Genomic DNA, 23,340 nt, shown 5'->3' on the forward strand with positions numbered 1-23,340 from the left:
TTACACTTAGCTTTGTAATGATTTTATAATTTCTGTCGCATAGAATTCCCCCAAATAATAACAACATAATAAAGGTGATATGTGCACACCTGCAAAAAGCGTTAAATATCATACTTGTAGTAGTAAAGGCCGCCCCCATGGCACTAAGCTCTAATAGAGCGGTGTAATCACATTACAATGTCATCATTTGTTATGTGGTTGAAGGCTGGAAGGTTTCCCTTTCTCCAATCATGAGAGAAGGTGTGAGACTGTTCTACTTGGCTACATTTTCCTTCTTCTCAATCCTTCTCACCCTCTTGTCTCTTGCAGAGATCTTCCTCAGTACGGACACAAGCAGTGGCAGTCCTACTTCGGCCGCACCTTTGACGTCTACACCAAGTTGTGGAAGTTTCAGCAGCAGCACAGGTCAGCTGGTCACTGACGGCTCCGTTCCCTCTGACACATTTTCCCAGATAGACAACGTTTGAGCCTAGTGGATGAGATGGAGAAATCTGTTGGCTTAAACATTAATTTTAAAAGCAGCATTGCTTCTTTTCTTCTGTTCTTTCTTGGGAGCAGGCAGGTCCTGGACAATCGGTATGGCCTGAAGAGATGGCAGATAGGGGAGGTGGCGTCCAAAATAGGCCAGCTGTACTACCACTACTAGTAAGGTTCCTCCAACTGCACGCGCTCACACACACAGACTGTCACATATCCTTATCATTCATGTCCTGGAACATTTTGTTGGTCTGATCTGTGCTTTAACTCTGGTAACTTGTGTGAAAACAATTCCTGGTTCAAGCAATTGATGGTACTTGATGGAGAGGTTGGTCCAGTATCTAGGATCTAGGAGTGGGCCCGACTCTAAATCCGTTATTCGGATGTGCACAAAAAGTGAAATTGGGAAAATAATTCAGAAACATTTAGTATTTGCTGCCATTTGTAACTATTTAGTTGCTACATGTAGCACTGTTTGTGTGCACCTGTGAATTAAGCAATATAAAAGGTACAATGACTAAAAACGAGGAAAATCTAAAACTAAAATTACTTACTTTTTTGGGATTAAAACTAATATGTTTGGCATAACTGAAAGACTGACTAAAACAAAATAAAAAAACAGGTGGCAAAATAAATACCTAAGTAACATGTGATCCAATGTGGTGGTGTGAGGTTTGTGGATTTTTATTTTACGATATAAAACCAAGCTGACATGCAGAATTTGTGTTTCCTAAAGTGTTTTAAGTTGATCAAATTTATTTCGTTCTTAATACACTTATTCAGGAACTACCAGTGTCACACTCAATACAGAGAGTTCTTGGCACGCCATTTTCTCTTTTTGTGTTGTAGTCTTCGTACCTCAGAAACAAGTTACCTGAATGAGGCCTTCTCGTTCTACTCGGCCATCCGTCAGCGGTCCTACTACTATCAGGTCAACAAAGAGGATAGGTGAGTGCCAACGCATGGCATTTTATTGATATTTAAGAAATTAGTTTGAGCACTCTGAACATGCCGTCTGGCTTCCATTCAGTTTTCGTCCCAGGAGGTTAATGCAAGCCAGAGGCTGTTGTAACATAGCAAAACAACTGAACTATGCACTTTAAAAGCGGCCTGGGTCAATTGAATACAGACAAGGTATGGATATACCTTTGTATTTGGAGTGAAGTATCCCTGACTGTCAGACAACTTAACGATAATGCAAAAATATATATGAGTAAAGGGTAGTTTATATACTTGCAATTTCTGCGATAAAAAAATATATTCTTTAACCCTCAGCACATTACTTTTTTCAACATGTTCAAGTGCTTTTGAAGTCTGAACAACTCTTCAACCAATGAGATTTTAGCTAGCAAACTAACGTTGCTAATAACTTAGCTAGCTAGCTAATGTTGGCAATGTGGTCAAACTAGCTACATTGTCAAACTAGCTACATGATTAAGGCTGTAAATGGCTTTGTTTCATTACCTTCAGGTTGAAAAGGTGAAGTCAGTGATGAAACATGTCAACTCGTAGATTCAAATTCTGAGTTTCCCACTTGTTACTCCGACTTGGACCGTCATTCGGCTATATTAGAGTTGGACAGTTGTATTTCCGACAGCACTTGAGTGCACATTTTTAGCCACCTAATAATTATCTGTTTGCTGCTGAACCAGGTGAACATAGTAATGGGTTAGCTGGCTTGCTAACATTATAATATTTTTTTTAAATTACATTTTTCAAAACCCAGCTAAACGAGCTGGGAAAGGTGGGTGATTTAGCGAGCAACAAGGAGCAACATTCCACATGGGGATAATGATAGAAGTTTATTTTTATGATATGATATTTGTTGAAGGTGTTTATGGTAGACTGAGACAAAATACATAATCACAATTAACAAAATCGTTGTGAATGTTCCAACAGCTACATTTATTTGGTGCTGCTGGAACAAAACACATGAACATTTTACTCTGTGTGTGTTTGTGCTTGCCAGGGATAAGTTGTAACACAACTTTTCTTTCTTCCATTGTCTTCCCCCTCCTGTTAGGCCTGAGTTGGTAGTGAAGAAGCTCCGGTATTATGCCCGCTACATAGTAGTCTGTTTACTTCTGAACAAGATGGACCTAGTGAAGGTGCTGGTCAAGGTAAGAAATCTGAGGATTAAACAAACGATTACCAGAGGAAGTTCTCAATCTCATTTGTATTTATTTACTTTTTGTGGTATTTTATTATTGGAGTTTGTGTATAGTGTGTATAACATTGGTCTACCCTCCTGCAGGAGCTGTCAGAGGAAATCGAGGACTATACACAGCGCTTCAACACAGAAGATCAGTTAGAATGGAATCTTGTCTTACAAGAGGTGGCAGCTTTTGTGGAGGTCAGATTCCAAATCGGTTGTGTGGTTGTATTGATATTGTGCCTTTGAGGTTGTGCCTTTTTAAAATTGATTTAGTTCTGTTCTTGAGCTGTTCTTGTCTATTAATGTTCTTTCATGTTTTGTGTGGACCCCAGAAAGAGTAGCTGCTGCTTTCGCAACGGCTAATGGGGATCCTAATAAAATACTAAAGAATAACTTGACTGTATATAAAGGATCACTGCAGGAATGTTTTACTCACTAATGATTGGCAGTTAACCCCCTAGAGTAAATTTGCATTGGCTGCGTCTCAATCCACCTCATCTGTTGATGTCACCCTTCCGCATATGCGGTGAATGGTGGCAGAGCTAGAGCGGTGTTTGTCAGACCATGAGACATCCCGAAAATCAGTCTACTCACAAAAACGTCGGTAGTGTCCGAACAGTTTGACCTACAAACTTCATGGAAAGATGAGTCTAATGAACATGATAGTTCTCCATTTTGCTCCATGACCTCCACAAGTCTCACGTGACTCGTCTGAAGTCGGTACAGCCGATCTGCCAACTTCGGTCTGTAGCGTCCCAACCGTTTGGTTACACTCTATGACCCCTCTGTGGAAAGGCGAGTCTCTCACGGACATGTATATTTCAGTTGTTTTGCACTAGGAAGCTTACAAGAATAGTCTGAAGATAGCCGGTACCAGTTTTAAAAAATGAATGAAAACATACACTACCGTTCAAAAGTTTGGGGTCACTTAAAAATGTCCTTGTTTTTGAAAAGCTTTTTTTTTGTCAATTTTTTAAATATCAAATTGATCAGAAATACAGTGTAGACATTGTTAATGTTCTAAATGACTATTGTAGCTGGAAACTTTATGGAATATCTACATGGGTGTACAGAGGCCCATTATCAGAAGCAATAAAGAAGCAATAAAACTGTCCTCCTTTAGACTAGTTGAGTATCTGGAGCATCAGCATTTGTGGGTTCAATTACAGGCTCAACATGGCCAGAAACAAATAACTTTCTTCTGAAACTTGTCAGTCTATTCTTGTTCTGAGAAATGAAGGCTATTCCATGTGAGAAATTGCTGAGAAACTGAAGATATTGTACAACGCTATGTACTACTCCCTTCACAGAACCAGAATAGAAAGAGGAGTGGGAGGCCCCGGTGCACAACTGAGCAAGAGGACAAGTACATTAGAGTGTCTAGTTTGAGAAACAGACACCTCACAAGTTCTCAACTGGCAGTTTCATTAAATAGTACCTGCAAAACACCAGTCTCAACGTCAACAGTGAAGAGGCGACTCCGGGATGCTGGCCTAGGCAGAGTTCCTCTGTCCGGTGTCTGTGTTCTTTTGCCTATCTTAATCTTATTTTTATTGGCCAGAATCAACTAGTCCAAAGAAGGACAGTTTTATTGCTTCTATAATGAGCACAACACTTTACTGCTAACATAATTGCAAAAGGGTTTTAACAATGTCTACAGTGTATTTCTTATCAATTTTATGTTATTTTAATGGACAAAAAATGTCTAAGTGACCCCAAACTTTTTTGAATGGTAGAGTATATGGAGAAACTAGTTCAGTGTCTAAAATAAGGGGTTGTCAAAAAAGTAAGAGTCCTGATCTTTTGTATATCTCTCAGATACAGGACATTGGGGACTATCTGTTATTCCTTGACGCTGTTATGCATTGCTATGGGCTAATAGTAAGCTTTAAAAAACAACCTTTTTTTTTACCTTATGGAGTTCTGAAATTTCAACTCAAACAGCTAAATGATCCTTGGTATGACCATATGTTCACTTAGTAGAACCCCCACGTACGTAGACTCTTAAAGATTTGAAAGGGATACTTTGCGATTTTGGTAATGAAGCCCTTCATCTACTTTCCCAGAGTCAGATGAAAAACTCATGGGTAACATTTTTATGTCTACATCCAGTATGAAGGTAGTTAGCCAATGCTAACTAGCGTGTATGTTATCAGTTTCCCTAGACTTCCAATCATTGCGCTAACACTAGTTAGCAACTTCCTTTAAACTGGATGCAGAGACATAAAAATGGTATCCATGAGTTCATCTGACTCTGGGGAAGTAGAGTAAGAGCTTCTTTGCCAAAATGACCCTTTTAATGGACATTCTATATGCTATATGATATTTCATAAAGATTCTCAGAGTAACCTTTTGCAGTCTTGAGAGAAATGATCAGCTTTGAGGATGGGTTTGGCTTATGTCGTTATAAGCAAAGGTTTAGATTTTTAACGATATTGGTATGAACTTACTGTATCCCGTCACGATCTCTTGATTACTTTTATCTTTCTGTGCCTACTGCCAATTTCCTACTACAAAAGGGGGAAATGTCATAACTTATGAATGAAAGATATATCAACACTTAAAGGAGGCTTCCACAAGTCAGCAAAAATCGGCTGGGTTTCCACCAAGCATTACTGAAGTACTGTAATTTAATTAATTCAGGATTATGGGGTTGAAATTATCATTGTATATTTATGTCAAGCTGTGATATTTTGTGTGAAAGATTTTACATACCACAAAAGTGTTACTAGAATGGTGTGCACAATGGGGTTAAAGTGTTACTAGAATGGTGTGCACAATGGGGTTAAAGTGTTACTAGAATGGTGTGCACAATGGGGTTAAAGTGTTACTAGAATGGTGTGCACAATGGGGTTAAAGTGTTACTAGAATGGTGTGCACAATGGGGTTAAAGTGTTACTAGAATGGTGTGCACAATGGGGTTAAAGTGTTACTAGAATGGTGTGCACAATGGGGTTAAAGTGTTACTAGAATGGTGTGCACAATGGGGTTAAAGTGTTACTAGAATGGTGTGCACAATGGGGTTAAAGTGTTACTAGAATGGTGTGCACAATGGGGTTAAAGTGTTACTAGAATGGTGTGCACAATGGGGTTAAAGTGTTGCTAGAATGGTGTGCACAATGGGGTTAAAGTGTTACTAGAATGGTGTGCACAATGGGGTTAAAGTGTTACTAGAATGGTGTGCACAATGGGGTTAAAGTGTTACTAGAATGGTGTGCACAATGGGGTTAAAGTGTTACTAGAATGGTGTGCACAATGGAGTTAAAGTGTTACTAGAATGGTGTGCACAATGGGGTTAAAGTGTTACTAGAATGGTGTGCACAATGGAGTTAAAGTGAAGCTATGAATGTTTTGTTTCTGTGAGCAGGCAGACCCAGTGGTGGTGCTGAACGATGAAAACACTGTGGTCTTCACATCCAATCGGCTACAGGAGGGGGGCGTGCCTCAGTTGGAACAGGGAATGGTAGTTGGCCAGCTTACCCTGGCAGATGCACTGATCATTGGAAACTGCAACAACCAGGTGTGTGAACACAGATTCTAGTCTAAAGTGCAGCTCTAAAACAACCTCTTGACCAGTCTGGGGACCCACATTCTAAACTATAATAATTTGTGTTTGTCAGGTAAAATTCAGTGAGCTAACCATCGATATGTTCCGCATACTCCAAGCTTTGGAGCGGGAACCAGTCAACCTGGCTACTACAACTTCTAAACCTGGAACATTGGTGAGGGGGAATACTGGAAACGCATCTTACACTGTGTTGTGGGCAACAACATAGACAGAATATTGCAAATGTAAAAAGTCTCGAATGTGATATGGGAGAAAGGCAGCGCCGGAAACCCTACATGAAACCTGTCCTGTAAACAGCTGCTTACTCCGTTTCTTCCTTCACAGGCCCTTACCCCATGTCTTCCTTCACAGGAACCCAGCGAGAAGCCAGCCAAGAGAGAGAACCCTCACAAGTACCTGCTGTACAAGCCAACGTTCAGCCAGCTCTACACCTTCTTGTCTGCCTCCTTTAAGGTCAGTCTCCAACTGTCTCCCCGATGTGTCAGTCTTCACTTGTCACCTGTGAGAAAGACCCGATTGCGTGACGGTTAACAACATTTCATGACCGCCACAGTCCTAGTCCTACCCAATGAAAACGCTGAACAGAAAGAAATCTACATCCTGTTCTAGAGTACATCCTAATGGAATCCCATCAGAATTGTATAAAATATAAATAAAATGTATATTTTAATACATTAATGATTTTTGGATGGTATTGGCTGATTTTAGGTGTTGTTTTGTAGGAGTTGCCAGCGAACAGTGTGCTGCTCGTCTATCTTTCAGCTACTGGAGTCTTCCCTACCGGACGCTTGGATTATGAGGGTACACCCCCTTAAATTCTGTACACACTCACTAGTTCATACACTGGTCACGTTCTTGCAAGCAGGAGCTGAAATTCATCTGATAATGTATTCCAAAAATGTGATTGATTTTCTATCAGGACCATATGACTTTGGAGGAGTTCTCACCAACACAAACCGTGATGTGGTGAACGGGGAGACTGTACAGAAAAGGAACCAAGCCCAAAAAGAGATGCACTGGTAAGGAACAGGTTCTGGCAATCCACTGTCCTCTGTGTTTTTTGGCAGACATGAGATGCATGTACAGTATTGATGTTTAAAAAGTTACATAGAACTTCTTGCACAGCCCACTTTATTTATTAACACACTCTACAATATTCGCCCAAATTGTTTGTAATGTGTGTGTGTGTGTGTACATGCAATTACTGTTGACTCCTGTATGCCTTAGCCTTCACCCTGGGGACTTGTTCCCTTTCACCCGGAAGCCTCTCTTTGTCATTGTGGACTCTTCCAACAGCACAGCCTATAAGGTTGGTGAGAATTACATTCATCACAATTACACCTTTTTTGGGTTAAGAGAAGGATAATGATAACTTTGAGGTGCTTTTCATACATTGCTAAAACACTCAACTTAAATTGATTGATGGTAGTTCCCTGGATTTGCATCATTATTTTACTGAACAACAATATAAACGCAACAATTTCAACGTTTTTACTGAGTTACAGTTCATGAGTGGCGCAGCGGTCTAAGGCACTGCATCTCAGTGCTAGAGGTGTCACTGGTTTGATTCCAGGCTGTATCACAACCGGCAGTGATTCGGAGTCCCATAGGGTGGCGCTCAATTGGGCTTGGTCGGGGTAGGCCGTCATTGTAAATAAGAATTTGTTCGTAACTGACTTAATTAATAATGAAATAAAAATATTAGGAAATAAGTCAATTGAAATAAAATCATTAGGCCCTAATCTATGGATTTAATGTGACAGGGCAGAGGTGCAGTCATGGGTGGGCCTTGGAGCCAGGCCCAGCCAATCCCCACAAAAGTGCTTTATTGCACTTAAGATGCATTTAAGGAAAAGTGGTCTATTCCTTTTGGGAATTCAGTCTGGCGTGATTCTTACTAACGCTAATATTAATGCCTTGTATCTCCATGTAGAATTTCACCAATCTCTTTGGTCAGCCGCTGGTGTGCCTGCTATCTCCCACAGTCTATCCAAAGAGCATGCAAGGTTAGTTTGTCACTATTATTATAGTTTATGCCTCTGTACTCTTCTTAATTAGCGTGTTACAGGCAACCGTCAATTACTTTCAATGTTGAAGTCGGCAATTACACTATGCCATACTCTTGAACTATTCTAGAAAATAGCTCTTAGCGCTTGTCAGTTAATTTTCAAATGCGTTGGCCTATTGATACCAGCCATTGTACTCATTTAGGCCGTTTTATGTGGCTGATTATTTTCCATTGGATTCTGCAATTATTTGAATTCATTTTATTGATTGGTTTAGTAATGTGTGGGCAGAATAAGCCACGTAAGATGAGACATTGTTTTTGTGGGTGTTCTGAGAAACTGTTCTATGAATGTCTCTCAAACTTGTCTCCTTCTCTCAGACCAGTCTCAGCGCGGCAGCCTCTTCACACTCTTCCTGTACTGCCCCCTTCTGGCCTTCTTGTCAGTGTGTGGCCTGAGCAGCCTGCGCCAAGGATTGTGGGAGAAGGCCGAGGAGTTTCTACACAAGGTGTACCGTGACATCGGCCAGATGATTACACGCTCACAAGCTATAGGTATGTTTTGTGTTTTTTGGAAATAAAAAAAATAGATTTTAAGTGCAAATATCACAACCATAATGGTGGAATTTCTCCTTCACAGACCAAGCCTTTCTACAGTTCTACGGTGATGAGTTCCTCCGATTGTTACTGATCCGCTTTGTGTTTTGCTCGGCTACACTGAGACTGCACAAGCTCTTCCGGGTAAATCAGTTTTTATTGTGCCCTTGGTACTGAGTTACATCTCCCATAGTTATTCATTGTAGTTACGGTAATTTGGGGGTCAAATGTAATGTCCCTTCTCTGTCTGTCTGCCTTTTGCAGGAGTCCAGGAGCTTCCCGGAATCGTACCCTCAGCTACCCAAACAGGACACGGTGGAGAGCAGCCTCCTGCAGAAGCACGTTCTGGAGCTGGCCGCCATGTTGGATGTGCGGAGCCTCTTTTGGGACGGAACGCTGGACGTGAACTACTAACCTTCAGCTGCCCAGCTAGTCACCACCACTATACAAACGCAGACCACCGCTATACACATTCGCACAAGGGAGAGTCCTCATCTTTGAGGTAATTAAGTTACTGTTTGAACACACTGCAATAGTGTCTGTTTCTTTTTAACCCAAGATCCCCTTATTTCCCCTACCTAATTTACTTTACCCTATCGGCTATACTTATTTTAAGTACATTCATACAGCTACTTGTGGAAGTCAACTATGTACAATGCAAACATGAACAAGTTACCTAGCTACTTATATCCACATGAGCTGAGCATGTACTGCTGTGTTGTTACTATAAAAAAAAGCACTCAAATGAACACATGGTGCAGCTATTTTAGTCTGAGGGTGGCAGGAGGACACGTGAAGCTATCGATGGCTTTAACACTTAAAAAGACAGAAAATAAATTAACATAGTTTTACGACAGCACTGCCTGCAATGGGTTCTAAATGGATGCTTCCAGCTATCTGAACGGCAAATGAACTTCAATGCAAGCTGTAGGGAAGTCTCCTCTACTGTGCATGGGTAGATGTGTTGGCCAAGTTTACTGGATGTAGGGTTTAGAGTGAGACTAACCTCCATATTTGTTTACCCAAATAGATCTGCTGGTTTTAACACATCTAATTCTAATGTAATTGCCTGGAAGTTGCTTTTTTTTGTTTCGTTTCAGTAGTCTGTTCTGTAAAACTGAGGCCTGGATGGGTAAAGTAACAGAGTGCCTGCCTATGCAGACCTTCATGAACAGTTTAGCCCTGTTCAGAAACAACCACTTTCTCCTACCCTCTAGGCACCAGCTCTGACCCGTTTAGATACCAGCTCCTAACATCTAGGTACTAACATCTAGGTACTAACATCTAGGTACTAACATCTAGGTACTAACATCTAGGTACTAACATACGGTGGCGGTGTCAGCGGCTCTGAATGATCTGCAAACATATCCGCTCATTTAGTGCAGTGACTGAGCAAGCGGGAAGTCGCTAATCTATTTTCACTGTCTATTACTCCTTGTATCAGAGCAAGTTTTCGGACTGGGTTTACCGCGGGTATATGTGTAAGCACCCTGCAGGTACACAGCTGCCCAGCCCCTCACTGGCCAAATAGATAAATAGACACATCTCTCCCAATCTTCTGCTTTTTCAAAGAAATCACTTGAGGAACCAGGGTAACACTCCTTCTAGGGTGGATCTTTTAAAAGATTTAGCTTTGACCTTGATTGGCAGCATATCATTGGCTGCATATCTTTTGAGACATTGTAGGGATGGAAAAGGCCTCTATGCTGTAGCCTATATGTTTTGGGGGTTGCATCCCATGGCAATTATAGTCTTACGTATTCTCTACTTAACCGGCTTTCTCCTGACCAGTTCTTTCAGACCAGTGGGGATTAAGGAAATTAGGTAAACGGGGTAGATTCTGAGATTCACCCCTCCTGATTGAACAACTATTGGTTTCTGGAAATGTAGGACTTTGAGAGGCCCTGTGTCATTCATTATAACTAAGCCCCCATAATGGCATTCCTCTGTCTTAGGCATGATGGTTTACTGGAGAGAGCTCATGCTGCTGTTTCTCTTTCTTTGCATGTCTTATCAGTATTCTTGTCCATAGAGTTTACTCTGTCGCGTTCATGTTAGTCTGTTTGCAGGTCAGTTCCAGCGTTAGCCGTCTAGTGAGTGCCCTGCATGGCAGCAAGCGTCATCTAATTTCCTTATATTGATGGGGGCTTGAAGCAATGGAACCGGGTAGTGCTGAAACTGACTCCTGGCAACCATTTTTAAGTACATGTGTGTGGTGATGAACAAAAATAGCCAAATCATTTTGTTTTTTGTATTTACTGAGAGAGAAAAAATGAATTTCAAAAGTAAGAAATCACAATTTTAAATGTATATTTATGTTTAATTGAAAATAACAGTATGTGATACAGAGAGATGTTTGGTCTTTAGTACGTATGTTGAATTGTTAATTGTAGAAGCTGTGAAAAATATATGCAGTTGGCACAGCAATTTTAATGAATGAACTGCACATTGTTCCCCCCCACCCCCCCATCAGTTGTTTTGGTCAAATTCAGCCAGCATACATTCCAAGGACATGGAGAGAGTCGGGGAAACTGACACGGTTCTCCCCATTGAAACAAACAAAAGTGGACCATTTCAACATGGGAAATACTACTCCCCATGGCAATTATAATCATATTTGGTTTATTTGTTGACAATGATAATATGATTAATAATGATGATAAAAACAATAGTAGCCTTGCACTTTACTGTATTGAATTATGACCTAATCTTATTTGTCGTGCTGTCAGTATAAAGGCATGCCAGAGAACGTCCAATCCATTATTCCCTATGCCACCCCACGATCATTGTAATACACATTTAGATATTTGATGTTTTTGTCAATGACAATGGACAAGAACACTGTCCATATTTTTTGTAAAAACCTTAATTGTTGTGATATATGATGTTATCTGTGTTATTTCATTAGAGCATGCATGTCTGTCCATGTTTGGGATGACAGCACAGGGCATGATCATTCAGATCACACAAGACTAGCATCCTAGCTCACTGGGAAGCACAAGCTAGTGCAACGAGCTACACTACCGTAGCTCATCTTCTCTTCACTTAGGGGACCCACTTTCATAGAAATGTATATCTACAAAGCCTCTGTGGACTGTTTCATTTAAACTGCCTTTTGGTTTTATCCAGTTTTTTTTCTTCAAGCACATCATGACCGCGGCGTCACAGTCCAATTTTTAATTGCCACCATTTTTATGGACCACTCCAATTTCCATAAGAGTTATCACTGCCAAAACAAGTTGACTGATGAGCTTTCAGGGGAAGGCCATGAAGAATTACTGTCCAGTTGAGCATATCACCCATGTTTTCTTGGACTATCCTTGATTCATGAATTTACAAACATGACGAAGTCCTCAAGGGAAGAGGAAAAGACGGAGCACCCATACTTAACTAAACCTGATTCAAAAAGGTTGACGCATTGTGACCGTGTCATATCATACACTGTGAATTGTATGCAGTAAAACCATTTTGGGACATGTTTTCCTGCTTTGTCTTTGGGCCTTTGTTTACAGCCCGTTGTAATCTCGTGGTGACTTTACTCTCCTCCATGTAGTGTGTTATTGTGCATTGTAGTTAGGAGCAAGAGGGGAACAAAAAGCACTCATATTCTTATAGAAAAGTGTCAAAGCTTCCTAACTGAAGTGAAGCTGCCCCTTTACCGTGTATCCCCAACCCAAAATAGGTCTTACTAGTGAGGATAGTACAGTATATGTAAAGTACATATGATATTTATGCATAATGACAAAGCCCTAGACACCATTTTATTTATGTTATAATACTTGTAAATTGTGACAGGATGTGGCTGACCTCTTTCCCCTGTTGGCATGTAGTTGAAGCCCCTAATAGGGTGAAATGTTGAGAAACAAAGGAATGTCCATTCTATAAATTACGTATCTATTATTTGAAAGTCATGTCAATTCTGTGCAATACATTTCTATCTGCAATGCTTTGAACGTTTCGCACCATTTGGATAAGCCCTAGATGAGTAACACAATGATATGGAACAAAAATATATTTAAGTATGAACATTCATTTCTTGGGCCTAAATCTAAAATGTTACTTTGAGAGTAAGGGTGTTCTTTCTACCGGTTCCTACTGTTGTGGGAGGGAACGATTTCAAAGTGATATATTGGTCGGAATACTCTTTCTTTATAAGTTAAGGGTTTCTAGAGATGCTAGTTAAACATTATTTGGCATTCTTTGTTTATATCCTTTAAACGGTTCTGTCCCATTTGTTGCCAATTATATTTGATGTTAAGTATGAAGGAAAAATAAGTTGACCAAAACATGCAAGCTTTTTTGAATGCTTTAACAAAATTAAAAGTTTGACTGTTTTGTTTTAATTTGTGAGATGTATTGTCTTTATTGAATAATCTATTGTTTAAAATGTATTTTATATAGGTGATTGCTTTGACTCCTCAAAAGAAAAGACCTGTTACAAAAGCATCACTCAATCAGCAATACAGTAGGCATAGGCAAGATATCAAGAGATGCCTTTGGACTGAAGACATTAACAATGTGGAAAATGCCCCTGAATGAATTTAGACACCACTCCAATTTTAAGATTTTTTTCTAACCAAAGCCAATGTCCCTCACTTATTAGCATGCTATCAAAAGGGGGAAAGTCTTTACTGTGTTACAATGGTCCCTTTTTTGATGGTCTTCAGTTGTTGCTGAAAGCATAATTAAGTAATCTGATTTATCGACATATGTAGACGTCAGTGATGGTTGTATAAAGATAATTGACCTGTTATGTCTATTACAATTAGACACCTAGCTTGTGGGGGCAATGGTTCATTCTCTGGGTGGCTGTAAGGTTTAAAACCCTGTATGAAGAGATGTCACTTGGAGCTTAACTTTCATAGCTACTTAACCAGAAATGTTCTAGGGTTCTATTCAATCCATATCGCGGAAGTTCAGTGTGATTTAAAGGCAATGTTCCCGCGTCAGCGGAGACTACATTCACGGTAAACGCTGCATGTCGGCTCAATTGAAAATTACCTTTACTGCCGCCAACACTGCTTTACCTTTTTAAAATATAAATTCAACCTTGCCTCCTGATAGGTCCAGACTTTTTAAATTGATAGTTCAAATGCACGTATACCCTAGCCCCTCCCTACTGGTTTCCACTTGACCTTCCGCTAGACCAAAATCGGAATCCTCACAGCTCTCTAAGTGCATATGACAGGGTTACTGAAGACTCCTTTGTGCTTGCATAGCTAATCCTATTAAAAACAAAAAAATATACTATTTGGATGAGGTAGTTCTCTGGAACTAGTTTGTAGATTCACATGTACCATTGTGTTCAATCTGAACAGGAATACAGGTTCCACAGCCAAATTCACCTGCAGACTAGAGGGCAAATGACAAGGACACTTGTTCCCAGTTAAGATGATCCATGAGTTTTATTGCAGCAGGCACTTTACAATGAAATCCCCCACCCACCAATTAATTGAATTCAAAGAATCTGTCTCTTTATATTAAATGTACTTTTGTCTGTACAAAACTGACAATGAGAAAAACGTAAATCTAAATATTCAACACTGTGAGCCAAATGACACTCGCAAGCTCACACAACACACACACACACACACACAGGTATAAAGGTACCAAGTAACAGTTGATGCACAGCCTTTCACCTGCCATGTTCATGTCATTAGGGAAACTCTACCTTCCCCCACCCTCAAAGAAACATGCTGATACTTGTGAATAATAGAAAGAAATGCAATGGCGAAAGAACGACAAACTCGTGATTAGGTAAAAATGATAATCCTATACATGAACAAATATCAATTTCCTTAGTTTTCTAACAGAAAATAATGTTCCCTTTGTTTTTTTTGTCTTTAACTTATGTAGTGTAAGGGTTTTTATTCTCAGGAAGAAATGTATTGTGGTAATAAGCTACTTTCCCTTATACAGAAGGCAGTCAATCCTCTTGTCAGTGGTCATGCAGGAGATGCTCCATGTGATAAAGCACGTCCCCTCAAACTGTCTTTCGGGCGGTCAGAACTCTTACGATTGACCCTAAGCCCCCAACTGCGAAAGCCTGAGTGAAAAAAGAGGGGAAGAGACAAATGAACAAATATCATACACACACGATAAATTAGGTCAGGGATGGGCAACTTTGATGGGGGTGGGTGCCACATCTGAATTCATGAGGGGCCACAGTTGCTCCCCCCCCCCCCATCACATGGTGAGAAACTTTTTAGCAGCCCCCCTCTTGGCAGCTGAGAGAAAATGTTGCCGTTTTAAAGCCAGTTTGCCGGAGAGACAATTTAGCAAATTTATAACAAGTTTCATGCAATTCAAATATTGTAATGGGGCGAAGGGGAAAATGTGCTGTTTTATAGCAAATTTTCTGCAATTCTACACATTTTGCTATACAGTGGAGAGAAATGTTTACTGTTTTTAATATCTGAGTGAGACTGACTAACAAAATCAATTGGGGCTCCCCGGGCCAGTAATTCAACCAAGATGGCTAGCCGCTAGACCAATCCAAAGACGTTTTGCTGATTGAGTGACAAACTGCTGATGCACAACTAAATTGCACTTTGAGTATTATACTATTACAACAGTTGCCCCCCTTCCTAAAAAAAAAAAAGTTCAGAGGGCCTTCAAAGAGGGTGCCACCAGTTACCCATCCCTGTATTAGGTGGCTTAGAGTTTAAAGTTCAGAGAGCTTTCACACCTTTTCGTGCCACTGTAGGAGAATGGCACTGCTATTGTCAGAGGGCTTCTCAAAGCCTCTATATATGTACTTCATAAGCAGGTCCACCCCACTTCTGTCTAGCGACTTGACAGCTGGCTCGATATCACTGGACTTGAATGACGTCAACACTCTCAGCACTATTGCCAGAGCCCTTTCCTGCAAGACAGCAAGATAAAAGGGAGAGAGCATGTTAAAGGTTATTTACAACTGCAGATTGCCACGAGAGAGGCAACATTTTATGGATACTTGCTAAGCCTCTCCTGCCATGTTATGGATGCCACATTGCTTGCTTAGTGAGTACCACTTCCACCTGATTCGGCTCATGCCTGGCTTGAACTCGGGACCGCCCTACTTGACAACATTCCAATGGTTTGAGCCACAAGGAAAAGTACCAATTGGATGGCTCCATCCGCAACATTTCAAGCTAGCTGTGGAGTGAGCTTATGGTATGTTCTTAACTCTGTAATACTAGTATTCTAGACCAATGCCAATATTGACAAAAGGAGCTTCCCACAAAGTTACATGATGCAAGAGTACAATTTCAGATTTGATGCACATCTTGGCCCATTACCTTTATTGCTGGATTCTTAGTGTTGACAGGAGGGTTCCGGAGAGCAATGTGAAAAGCTGTCATCATGTCGCCTGTGCACTACAGTCGGTTAAGGAATTGAATACTTCCTATTGCCATATCCTAAATAGGTTTAAGGGGCAGGAACACAATGCATCTCCACAAGCAAACAGACCGATATCAGGGAGGGTTTTGATGGCAGCATCCAATGTGAGATCTCTTTCCTGAGGGCACACAGTGTGTGGTGAAATCTGAATGTATTGCACTGTTTTTAAAATGATATAAACTGCCTTAATGTTGCTGTACCCCTGGAAGAATAGCTGCTGTCTTGGCAGCTAATGGGGATCCATAATAAAATACAAATACCTTAGGCTGCATTTACACAGCCAGCTCAATTATTATATTTTTCCTGAATTGGTCTTTCGTCAGATCTTTTTCAGAGCTGATCTGATTGGTCAAAAGATCAGAGTTGGGCTGCCTTTGTAAAACGCAGGCATAGAGGTGTCCGATCACACACAGCCAGTTCCATCTCACCTGACCAGACCAACCATATTCCCTTCAAATGGAGCAGGATGACGCAGAGCGATGGATAGCTATACCACTAGACAAGGTGGTGGGGGAGGGTATATATATTTAAGCAAATCCTGACCTGAATGCGTCTCACTCGAAATAAGGCCCTTATTAAGGGGGGCCATGTTGACCATACTGACACTGATACTCCTGCCTCACCCAAATCAAATGGCTCAGTGATCCCCCCCCCCCATCGATACTAGAGCAACTGCTTGTACTTAGCATACTAGTTATAGCCAACTATGTTTAGACGTAACTACCTAGCTAACAAAAAGTTAGGACATCCAAGAGTGTCGGGTTTAGATAGCTCTGGAGGGCGCCCTGGTCTGGACCAGAGTTAAGAACGGTTCAGCCAGGGATATCCTCCATTGGCTAGTTAGCCAACAACCTAAAACGACACATTTACACAACATCAACTAAGCTAACTTGCAAGATACATTTGGCAGTACGAACACAAAATCAGCTGTTGAACATTTGTTTTTTTAAATGAAAAACAAAATCGCCGACGCTATCTGATAGCTAAATGTGCTAGCTTGCTTAACACGGGGGGCATGCGCATGAACGTAAAGGATATTGCCTGATGAGGTTGTCTATCTCCGCGCCGTCGGGTCCTTGATTGTCGACAGCCTCATCGTGATCATCCACGAATTTGTTCTCATCAAATTCATCTATGTCGAGTTTCCTGAATCGCGACGAAAGAGTGTTTTTCGCCATCGGAGCCACTTCGCTGGAGGAAACAGTAGCTAGCAAGCCAGCGAGCTAGTCCTCCACGGCGCTGTTGTTGAGTTGATGCGAGCGTAGTACAGTGTACTTGCCCTGTCGGTGCTATTGCTAGCAACCACAGTCTACGCAGATGTGACAATCTAACGGTGTTTTGATTGTAATTTATCTGCCAGTGTTACACAATCATTACTTTTCAACCAAATATCTAGCTAACTAGTTTGACACGCGATAGTGTTGTTGTCAGAATCATTTTCACCTACGTGAAGCCAGCAGCATAAACTGTCACTTCCGGGTCAAATATTAGAAAAATCCTTCACAATAAGTGTGCTGCCCTGAAACCAAATCAAATTGTATTGGCACATACACATGGTTAGCAGATGTTAATGCGAGTGTAGCGAAAAGCTTGCTTTGGAGTTCCGACCATGCAGTAATATCTAACAAGTAATCTAACAATTTCACAACAACCTAGACAATTATTGGAAATCAAATTTAAATGCCAAAAAAAGCAGTACGGTTTACAGTACATCACTGTCATTATATATTATTCTAGTTATCAAACTCAATACATTTGTAAAAAAACGATGTGATTTTTTTTGTTTCAGTCCATTGGCCTTTCTGCCGCTTATATTCCTCTCATAGAGAATGATAGAGGCCTCTAGTGTCCAAACGGCTATGTTATCAAGGGCAGTGTAACGGATGTGAAACGGCTAGCTTAGTTAGCGGTGGTGCACGCTAATAGCGTTTCGATCGGTGACGTCACTTGCTCTGAGACCTTGAAGTAGTGGGTCCTCTTTGCTCTGCAAGGGCCGTGGCTTTTGTGGAGCGATTTCAACGGTGACAGTTGTTGATGTGTGCAGAGGGTCCCTGGTTCGCGCCCGGGGAAGGGACGGTCTAAAGGTATACTGTTACAGCAGCACCATTGAGGGCTTCCACCATTTTAATGTAGTCAGCTATGTGGGACTAAAGGAGTCTGAAGGCAGCCCAGCCGAAACAAGTTGGGAGAGTTTGAGACTATTTTGAGGAAGTGTATACTACGGCGTCTCAAAATGGACAAACAGTACTATTGCCGCTTTCTCTCGTTTTTCAAGCGACGCTCTTTTAAGGCAGTATGCGAGCACACTTGTTCGGTTCGGCTAGCCGAGTTTGGCTAGGCGCCAGTTGACCTGAAGCATGCTGACACGTTTACAACTTAATTGGCTGATCCCTCCTGGTGACCATGTTAGAGTCATGTCCAACGGGGTCATCGGGAGGGATCAGCCAATCGTGAAGAAGAAAATGTACCACTTCAAAATGGAGATTGTCTCAACGGCGCTGCCTATCCTGTCACAGACGCTACAGTATAGTAGCACAGATACAAAGATGAATCCTCTATTTATCTCTATGATTCCTGTAGTTCAATGGATGCTTTTGCACTGGTTGGTTGTGAAGTTGAGGGATGCGGCTGTTGGGAAAATGTAGCATAAATTACCACTCTCAAATTCATATATTGCATTTTGAGATCAACTACATTAGTCTGACTGTGCAGAATCAATGATCTACAGATCATCTTGCAATCCAAACAGATGATCTTACATGCACTGATAGACAGAAATAGAGGTCTATGGATGCAAGGACCCAGACCAACAGTCAAAAAAAGGTGACAACCAAAACATGAAAAGTGGAGTAAAACAACCGTAGCCTATCATTTTTGTTATTACTAGGGTAAGACAGGACTGAACATGTTTAGTTAAATTCTTCAAGAACCAATATTAGAGGAGCCATGTGTAACTTCATGTTTGAGGGGATACATCTGAGCAAGGTGCTGTGTAGATTCACTAATGTTCACATAATGAGTTGAGGTGCTAAAATATTTTTAGCTGGGGGATTGGGGGATTCGAGCACTGAATGCACTGAATGCTAATTGGCTGAAAGCCATGGTATATCAGACAGTGTACCATGACAAAAAGTACTATTTACTGTTCTAATTACATTGGTAACCAGTTTATAATATAATAAGGCACTTCGGGGGTTTTGGTATACGGTCAATATACCATGGCTAAGGGCTGTATCCGTGTTGCGTCGTGCATAAGAACAGCCCTTAGCCATAGTATATTGGCCATATACTACCCCCCCCCCCCCCCCCCCCCCCCCCCCTCTTATTGCATAAATATATCAGAGATTTGTCGCAGATTTTTCTCATTCGGTGGGGTTTTGCGACAGATGACATCATTTAATGGTGTATTGCCACCACCAACTGGACAGGGGTGAAAAATTTGTCAAAGAAAGCTAATTTCATTAGAGGGAAGGGAGAAATAACATCAATCCACATAAACTACAAAAAATGATAAAAAAATATATATAAAAAAATATAAAATATATATATACACATATATATATATATATATATATCAGTCAAAGTTTGGACACACCTACTCATTCAAGGGTTTTTCTTTATTTTTACTATTTTCTAGATTGTAGAATATATACGTGAAGACACCAAAACCTATGAAATAACACAAAGGGAATCATGTAGTAACCAAAAAAGTGTAAAACAAATCTAAATCTATTTTATATTTTAGAATCTTCAAAGTAGCCACCCGTTGCCTTGATGACAGCTTTGCACGCTCTTGGCATTCTCTCAAACAGCTTCATGAGGAATACTTTTCCAACTGTCTTGATGGAGTTCCCACATATGCTGAGCACTTGTTGTGGCTGCTTTTCCTTCACTCTGCAGTCCAACTCATCCCAAACCATCTCAATTGGGTTGATGTCTGGTGATCGTGGAAGCCTGGTCATCTGATGCAGCACTACATCACTCTCCTTCTTGGTCAAATAGCCCTTACACAGCCTGGAGGTGTGTTTTGGGTCATTGTCCTGACCCCTCCTGTCTCAGCCTCCAGTATTTATGCTGCAGTAGTTTATGTGTCGGCGGGCTAGGGTCAGTTTGTTATATCTGGAGTACTTCTCCTGTCCTATTCGGTGTCCTGTGTGAATCTAAGTGTGCGTTCTCTAATTCTCTCCTTCTCTCTTTTTTTCTCTCTCTCTGAGGACCTGAACCCTAGGACCATGCCCCAGGACTACCTGACATGATGACTCCTTGCTGTCCCCAGTCCATCTGACCGTGCTGCTGCTCCAGTTTCAACTGTTCTGCCTTATTATTATACGACCATGCTGGTCATTTATGAACATTTGAACATCTTGGCCATGTTCTGTTATAATCTCCACCCGGCACAACCAGAAGAGGACTGGCCACCCCACATAGCCTGGTTCCTCTCTAGGTTTCTTCCTAGGTTTTGGCCTTTCTAGGGAGTTTTTCCTAGCCACCGTGCTTCTACACCTGCATTGCTTGCTGTTTGGGGTTTTAGGCTGGGTTTCTGTACAGCACTTTGAGATATCAGCTGATGTACGAAGGGCTATATAAATACATTTGATTTGATTTTGATTTGTTTTGAAAAACAAATGATAGTCCCACTAAGTGCAAACCAGATGGGATGGCATATTGCTGCAGAATGCTGTGGTAGCCATGCTGGTTAAGTGTGCCTTCAATTCTTAAAATATCACAGACAGTGTCACCAGTAAGGCACCTCCTCCATGCTTCACGGTGAGAACCACACATGCAGAGATAATCCGTTCACCTACTCTGCGTCTCACAAAGACATCTCACGTCTCAAATTTGGATTTCCACCGGTCTAATGTCCATTGCTCGTGTTTCTTGGCCCAAGCAAGTCTCTTCTTCTTATTGGTGTCCTTTAGTAGTGGTTTCTTTGCAACAATTCGACCATGAGGGCCTGATTCACGCAGTCTCCTCTGAACAGTTGATGTTGAGATGTGTCTGTTACTTGAACTCTGTGAAGCATTTATCTGGGCTGCAATTTCTGAGGCTGGCGACTCTAATAAACTTATCCTCTGCAGCAGAGGTAACTCTGGGTCTTCCTTTCCTGTGGCGTTCCTCATGAGAGCCAGTTTCATCCATAGCGCTTGATGCTTTTTGTAACTGCACTTGAAGAAACTAAAAGTTCTTAAAACTTTCTGGATTGACTGACCTTCATGTCTTAAAGTAATGATGGACTGTCATTTCTCTTTGCTTATTTGAGCTGTTCTTGCCATAATATGGACTTGGTCTTTTACCAAATAGGGCTATCTTCTGTATACCACTCCTACCTTGTCACAACACAACTGATTGGCTCAAACACATTAAGAAGGAAAGAAATTCCACAAATGAACATTTAACAAGGCACACCTATTAATTGAAATACATTCCAGGTGACTACCTCATGAAGTTGGTTGAGAGAATGCCAAGAGTGTGCAAAGCTGTCATCAAGGCAAAGGGTGGCTACTTTGAAGAATCTAAAGTAGATTTTGATTTGCTTTACACTTTTTTGGTTACTACATGATTCCATATGTGTTATTTCATAGTAGTGATGTCTTCACTATTATTCTGCATTGTAGAAAATAGTAAAAATAAAGAAAAACCCTTGAATGAGTAGATGTGTCCAAACTTTTGACTGGTATTGCATATATATACATGTATGTGAACCCACTCTCTGAGGAACTACCTGGATTACTTACATTTCAAGTTATTTAGCAGATGCTCTTATGCAGAGTGATTTACAGTAGTGAGCCCATCCATTTTCATAAATTTCTTTCATACTGAACCCCCATGGCAATCAAACCCACAACCCTGGTGTTGCAAGCGCCATACTCTACCAACTGAGCCACACTGTCTAGTGTCATCCCACTCTCTGAGGATTCAGAGCCTAAGCAGGGTATTTAAGTTTTCAAATTACGTATTCCCACTCCTTCAGTCATTTGAAAACTTAAACAAACCTGCAATCAGTGTGACTCAGTTGGTAGAGCATGGCGCTTGCAACGCCAGGGTTGTGGGTTCGATTGCCACGGGGCCTCAGTATGAAAGAAATGGGCATTCCAGGGATGTCACCTCATGTTCTCCACCACAGTTACAACACTTTGCTCCTTGTCGATTTGGAGCAGCTCCGTGCTCAGGCCAATTTCATTAAACATGCTGAGAGTATGTTATGGAGTACCACAGTGTGTTATTTGACAGACAACCCTATGGTTCATTTTCTGTCTAAACATTTGTTGGTTATTATATACAGTGCCTTGCGAAAGTATTCGGCCCCCTTGAACTTTGCGACCTTTTGCCACATTTCAGGCTTCAAACATAAAGATATAAAACTTTATTTTTTTGTGAAGAATCAACAACAAGTGGGACACAATCATGAAGTGGAACGACATTTATTGGATATTTCAAACTTTTTTAACAAATCAAAAACTGAAAAATTGGGCGTGCAAAATTATTCAGCCCCCTTAAGTTAATACTTTGTAGCGCCACCTTTTGCTGCGATTACAGCTGTAAGTCGCTTGGGGTATGTCTCTATCAGTTTTGCACATCGAGAGACTGACATTTTTTCCCATTCCTCCTTGCAAAACAGCTCGAGCTCAGTGAGGTTGGATGGAGAGCATTTGTGAACAGCAGTTTTCAGTTCTTTCCACAGATTCTCGATTGGATTCAGGTCTGGACTTTGACTTGACCATTCTAACACATGGATATGTTTATTTTTGAACCATTCCATTGTAGATTTTGCTTTATGTTTTGGATCATTGTCTTGTTGGAAGACAAATCTCCGTCCCAGTCTCAGGTCTTTTGCAGACTCCATCAGGTTTTCTTCCAGAATGGTCCTGTATTTGGCTCCATCCATCTTCCCATCAATTTTAACCATCTTCCCTGTCCCTGCTGAAGAAAAGCAGGCCCAAACCATGATGCTGCCACCACCATGTTTGACAGTGGGGATGGTGTGTTCAGCTGTGTTGCTTTTACGCCAAACATAACGTTTTGTATTGTTGCCAAAAAGTTCAATTTTGGTTTCATCTGACCAGAGCACCTTCTTCCACATGTTTGGTGTGTCTCCCAGGTGGCTTGTGGCAAACTATAAACAACACTTTTTATGGATATCTTTAAGAAATGGCT

The 23,340-nt window shown here is 41.0% G+C and overlaps 2 protein-coding genes across 3 annotated transcripts in view; one reads left to right on the plus strand and one right to left on the minus strand.

Moving 5' to 3' along the window:
• scai (suppressor of cancer cell invasion) overlaps window positions 1-13,145 on the plus strand; it is a 43,269-nt gene extending 30,124 nt beyond the window's left edge. Inside the window, exons 4-18 of one of the 2 annotated variants that reach the window (XM_020457974.2) lie at window positions 310-405; window positions 559-645; window positions 1,327-1,425; window positions 2,501-2,597; window positions 2,732-2,830; window positions 6,000-6,152; window positions 6,253-6,354; window positions 6,552-6,653; window positions 6,923-7,001; window positions 7,120-7,219; window positions 7,428-7,509; window positions 8,134-8,206; window positions 8,587-8,760; window positions 8,846-8,946; window positions 9,067-13,145. In XM_020457974.2, coding sequence (XP_020313563.1) covers window positions 310-405; window positions 559-645; window positions 1,327-1,425; window positions 2,501-2,597; window positions 2,732-2,830; window positions 6,000-6,152; window positions 6,253-6,354; window positions 6,552-6,653; window positions 6,923-7,001; window positions 7,120-7,219; window positions 7,428-7,509; window positions 8,134-8,206; window positions 8,587-8,760; window positions 8,846-8,946; window positions 9,067-9,216 — 1,594 coding nt within the window. In that variant the 3' untranslated portion in view covers window positions 9,217-13,145. Of the gene's footprint in view, window positions 1-309; window positions 406-558; window positions 646-1,326; window positions 1,426-2,500; window positions 2,598-2,731; window positions 2,831-5,999; window positions 6,153-6,252; window positions 6,355-6,524; window positions 6,654-6,922; window positions 7,002-7,119; window positions 7,220-7,427; window positions 7,510-8,133; window positions 8,207-8,586; window positions 8,761-8,845; window positions 8,947-9,066 lie in introns of both variants that reach the window. The other variant, XM_020457972.2, reaches the window with a different exon arrangement.
• Window positions 13,146-14,181: 1,036 nt separating this feature from the next.
• Window positions 14,182-17,666, minus strand: LOC109868528 (actin-related protein 2/3 complex subunit 5-like protein). The gene is made up of 4 exons (XM_020458152.2): window positions 17,224-17,666; window positions 16,083-16,155; window positions 15,491-15,667; window positions 14,182-14,848 (listed from the first exon to the last, which is right to left on the minus strand). Exons 1-4 carry the CDS (start codon window positions 17,361-17,363, stop codon window positions 14,786-14,788), a joined length of 453 nt encoding a protein of 150 aa, XP_020313741.1. The 5' UTR covers window positions 17,364-17,666; the 3' UTR covers window positions 14,182-14,785.
• Between the last annotated feature and the right edge of the window lie 5,674 nt (window positions 17,667-23,340).

This window comes from Oncorhynchus kisutch, linkage group LG23 (assembly GCF_002021735.2).
Source record: "Oncorhynchus kisutch isolate 150728-3 linkage group LG23, Okis_V2, whole genome shotgun sequence".
NCBI lineage: Eukaryota > Metazoa > Chordata > Actinopteri > Salmoniformes > Salmonidae > Oncorhynchus > Oncorhynchus kisutch.

What these genes read in the sequence shown, in the direction of transcription:
- LOC109868528 (XM_020458152.2), bottom strand. Translation starts at nt 17,363, where the DNA reads ATGGCGAAAAACACTCTTTCGTCGCGATTCAGGAAACTCGACATAGAT. An exon ending in ATAGACAACCTCATCAGGCA is followed by an intron (nt 16,156 to 17,223) that starts ATATCCTTTACG and finishes ACTGTAGTGCAC; the next exon opens with AGGCGACATGATGACAGCTT. An exon ending in TCCTACAGTGGCACGAAAAG is followed by an intron (nt 14,849 to 15,490) that starts GTGTGAAAGCTC and finishes TTTTTCACTCAG; the next exon opens with GCTTTCGCAGTTGGGGGCTT.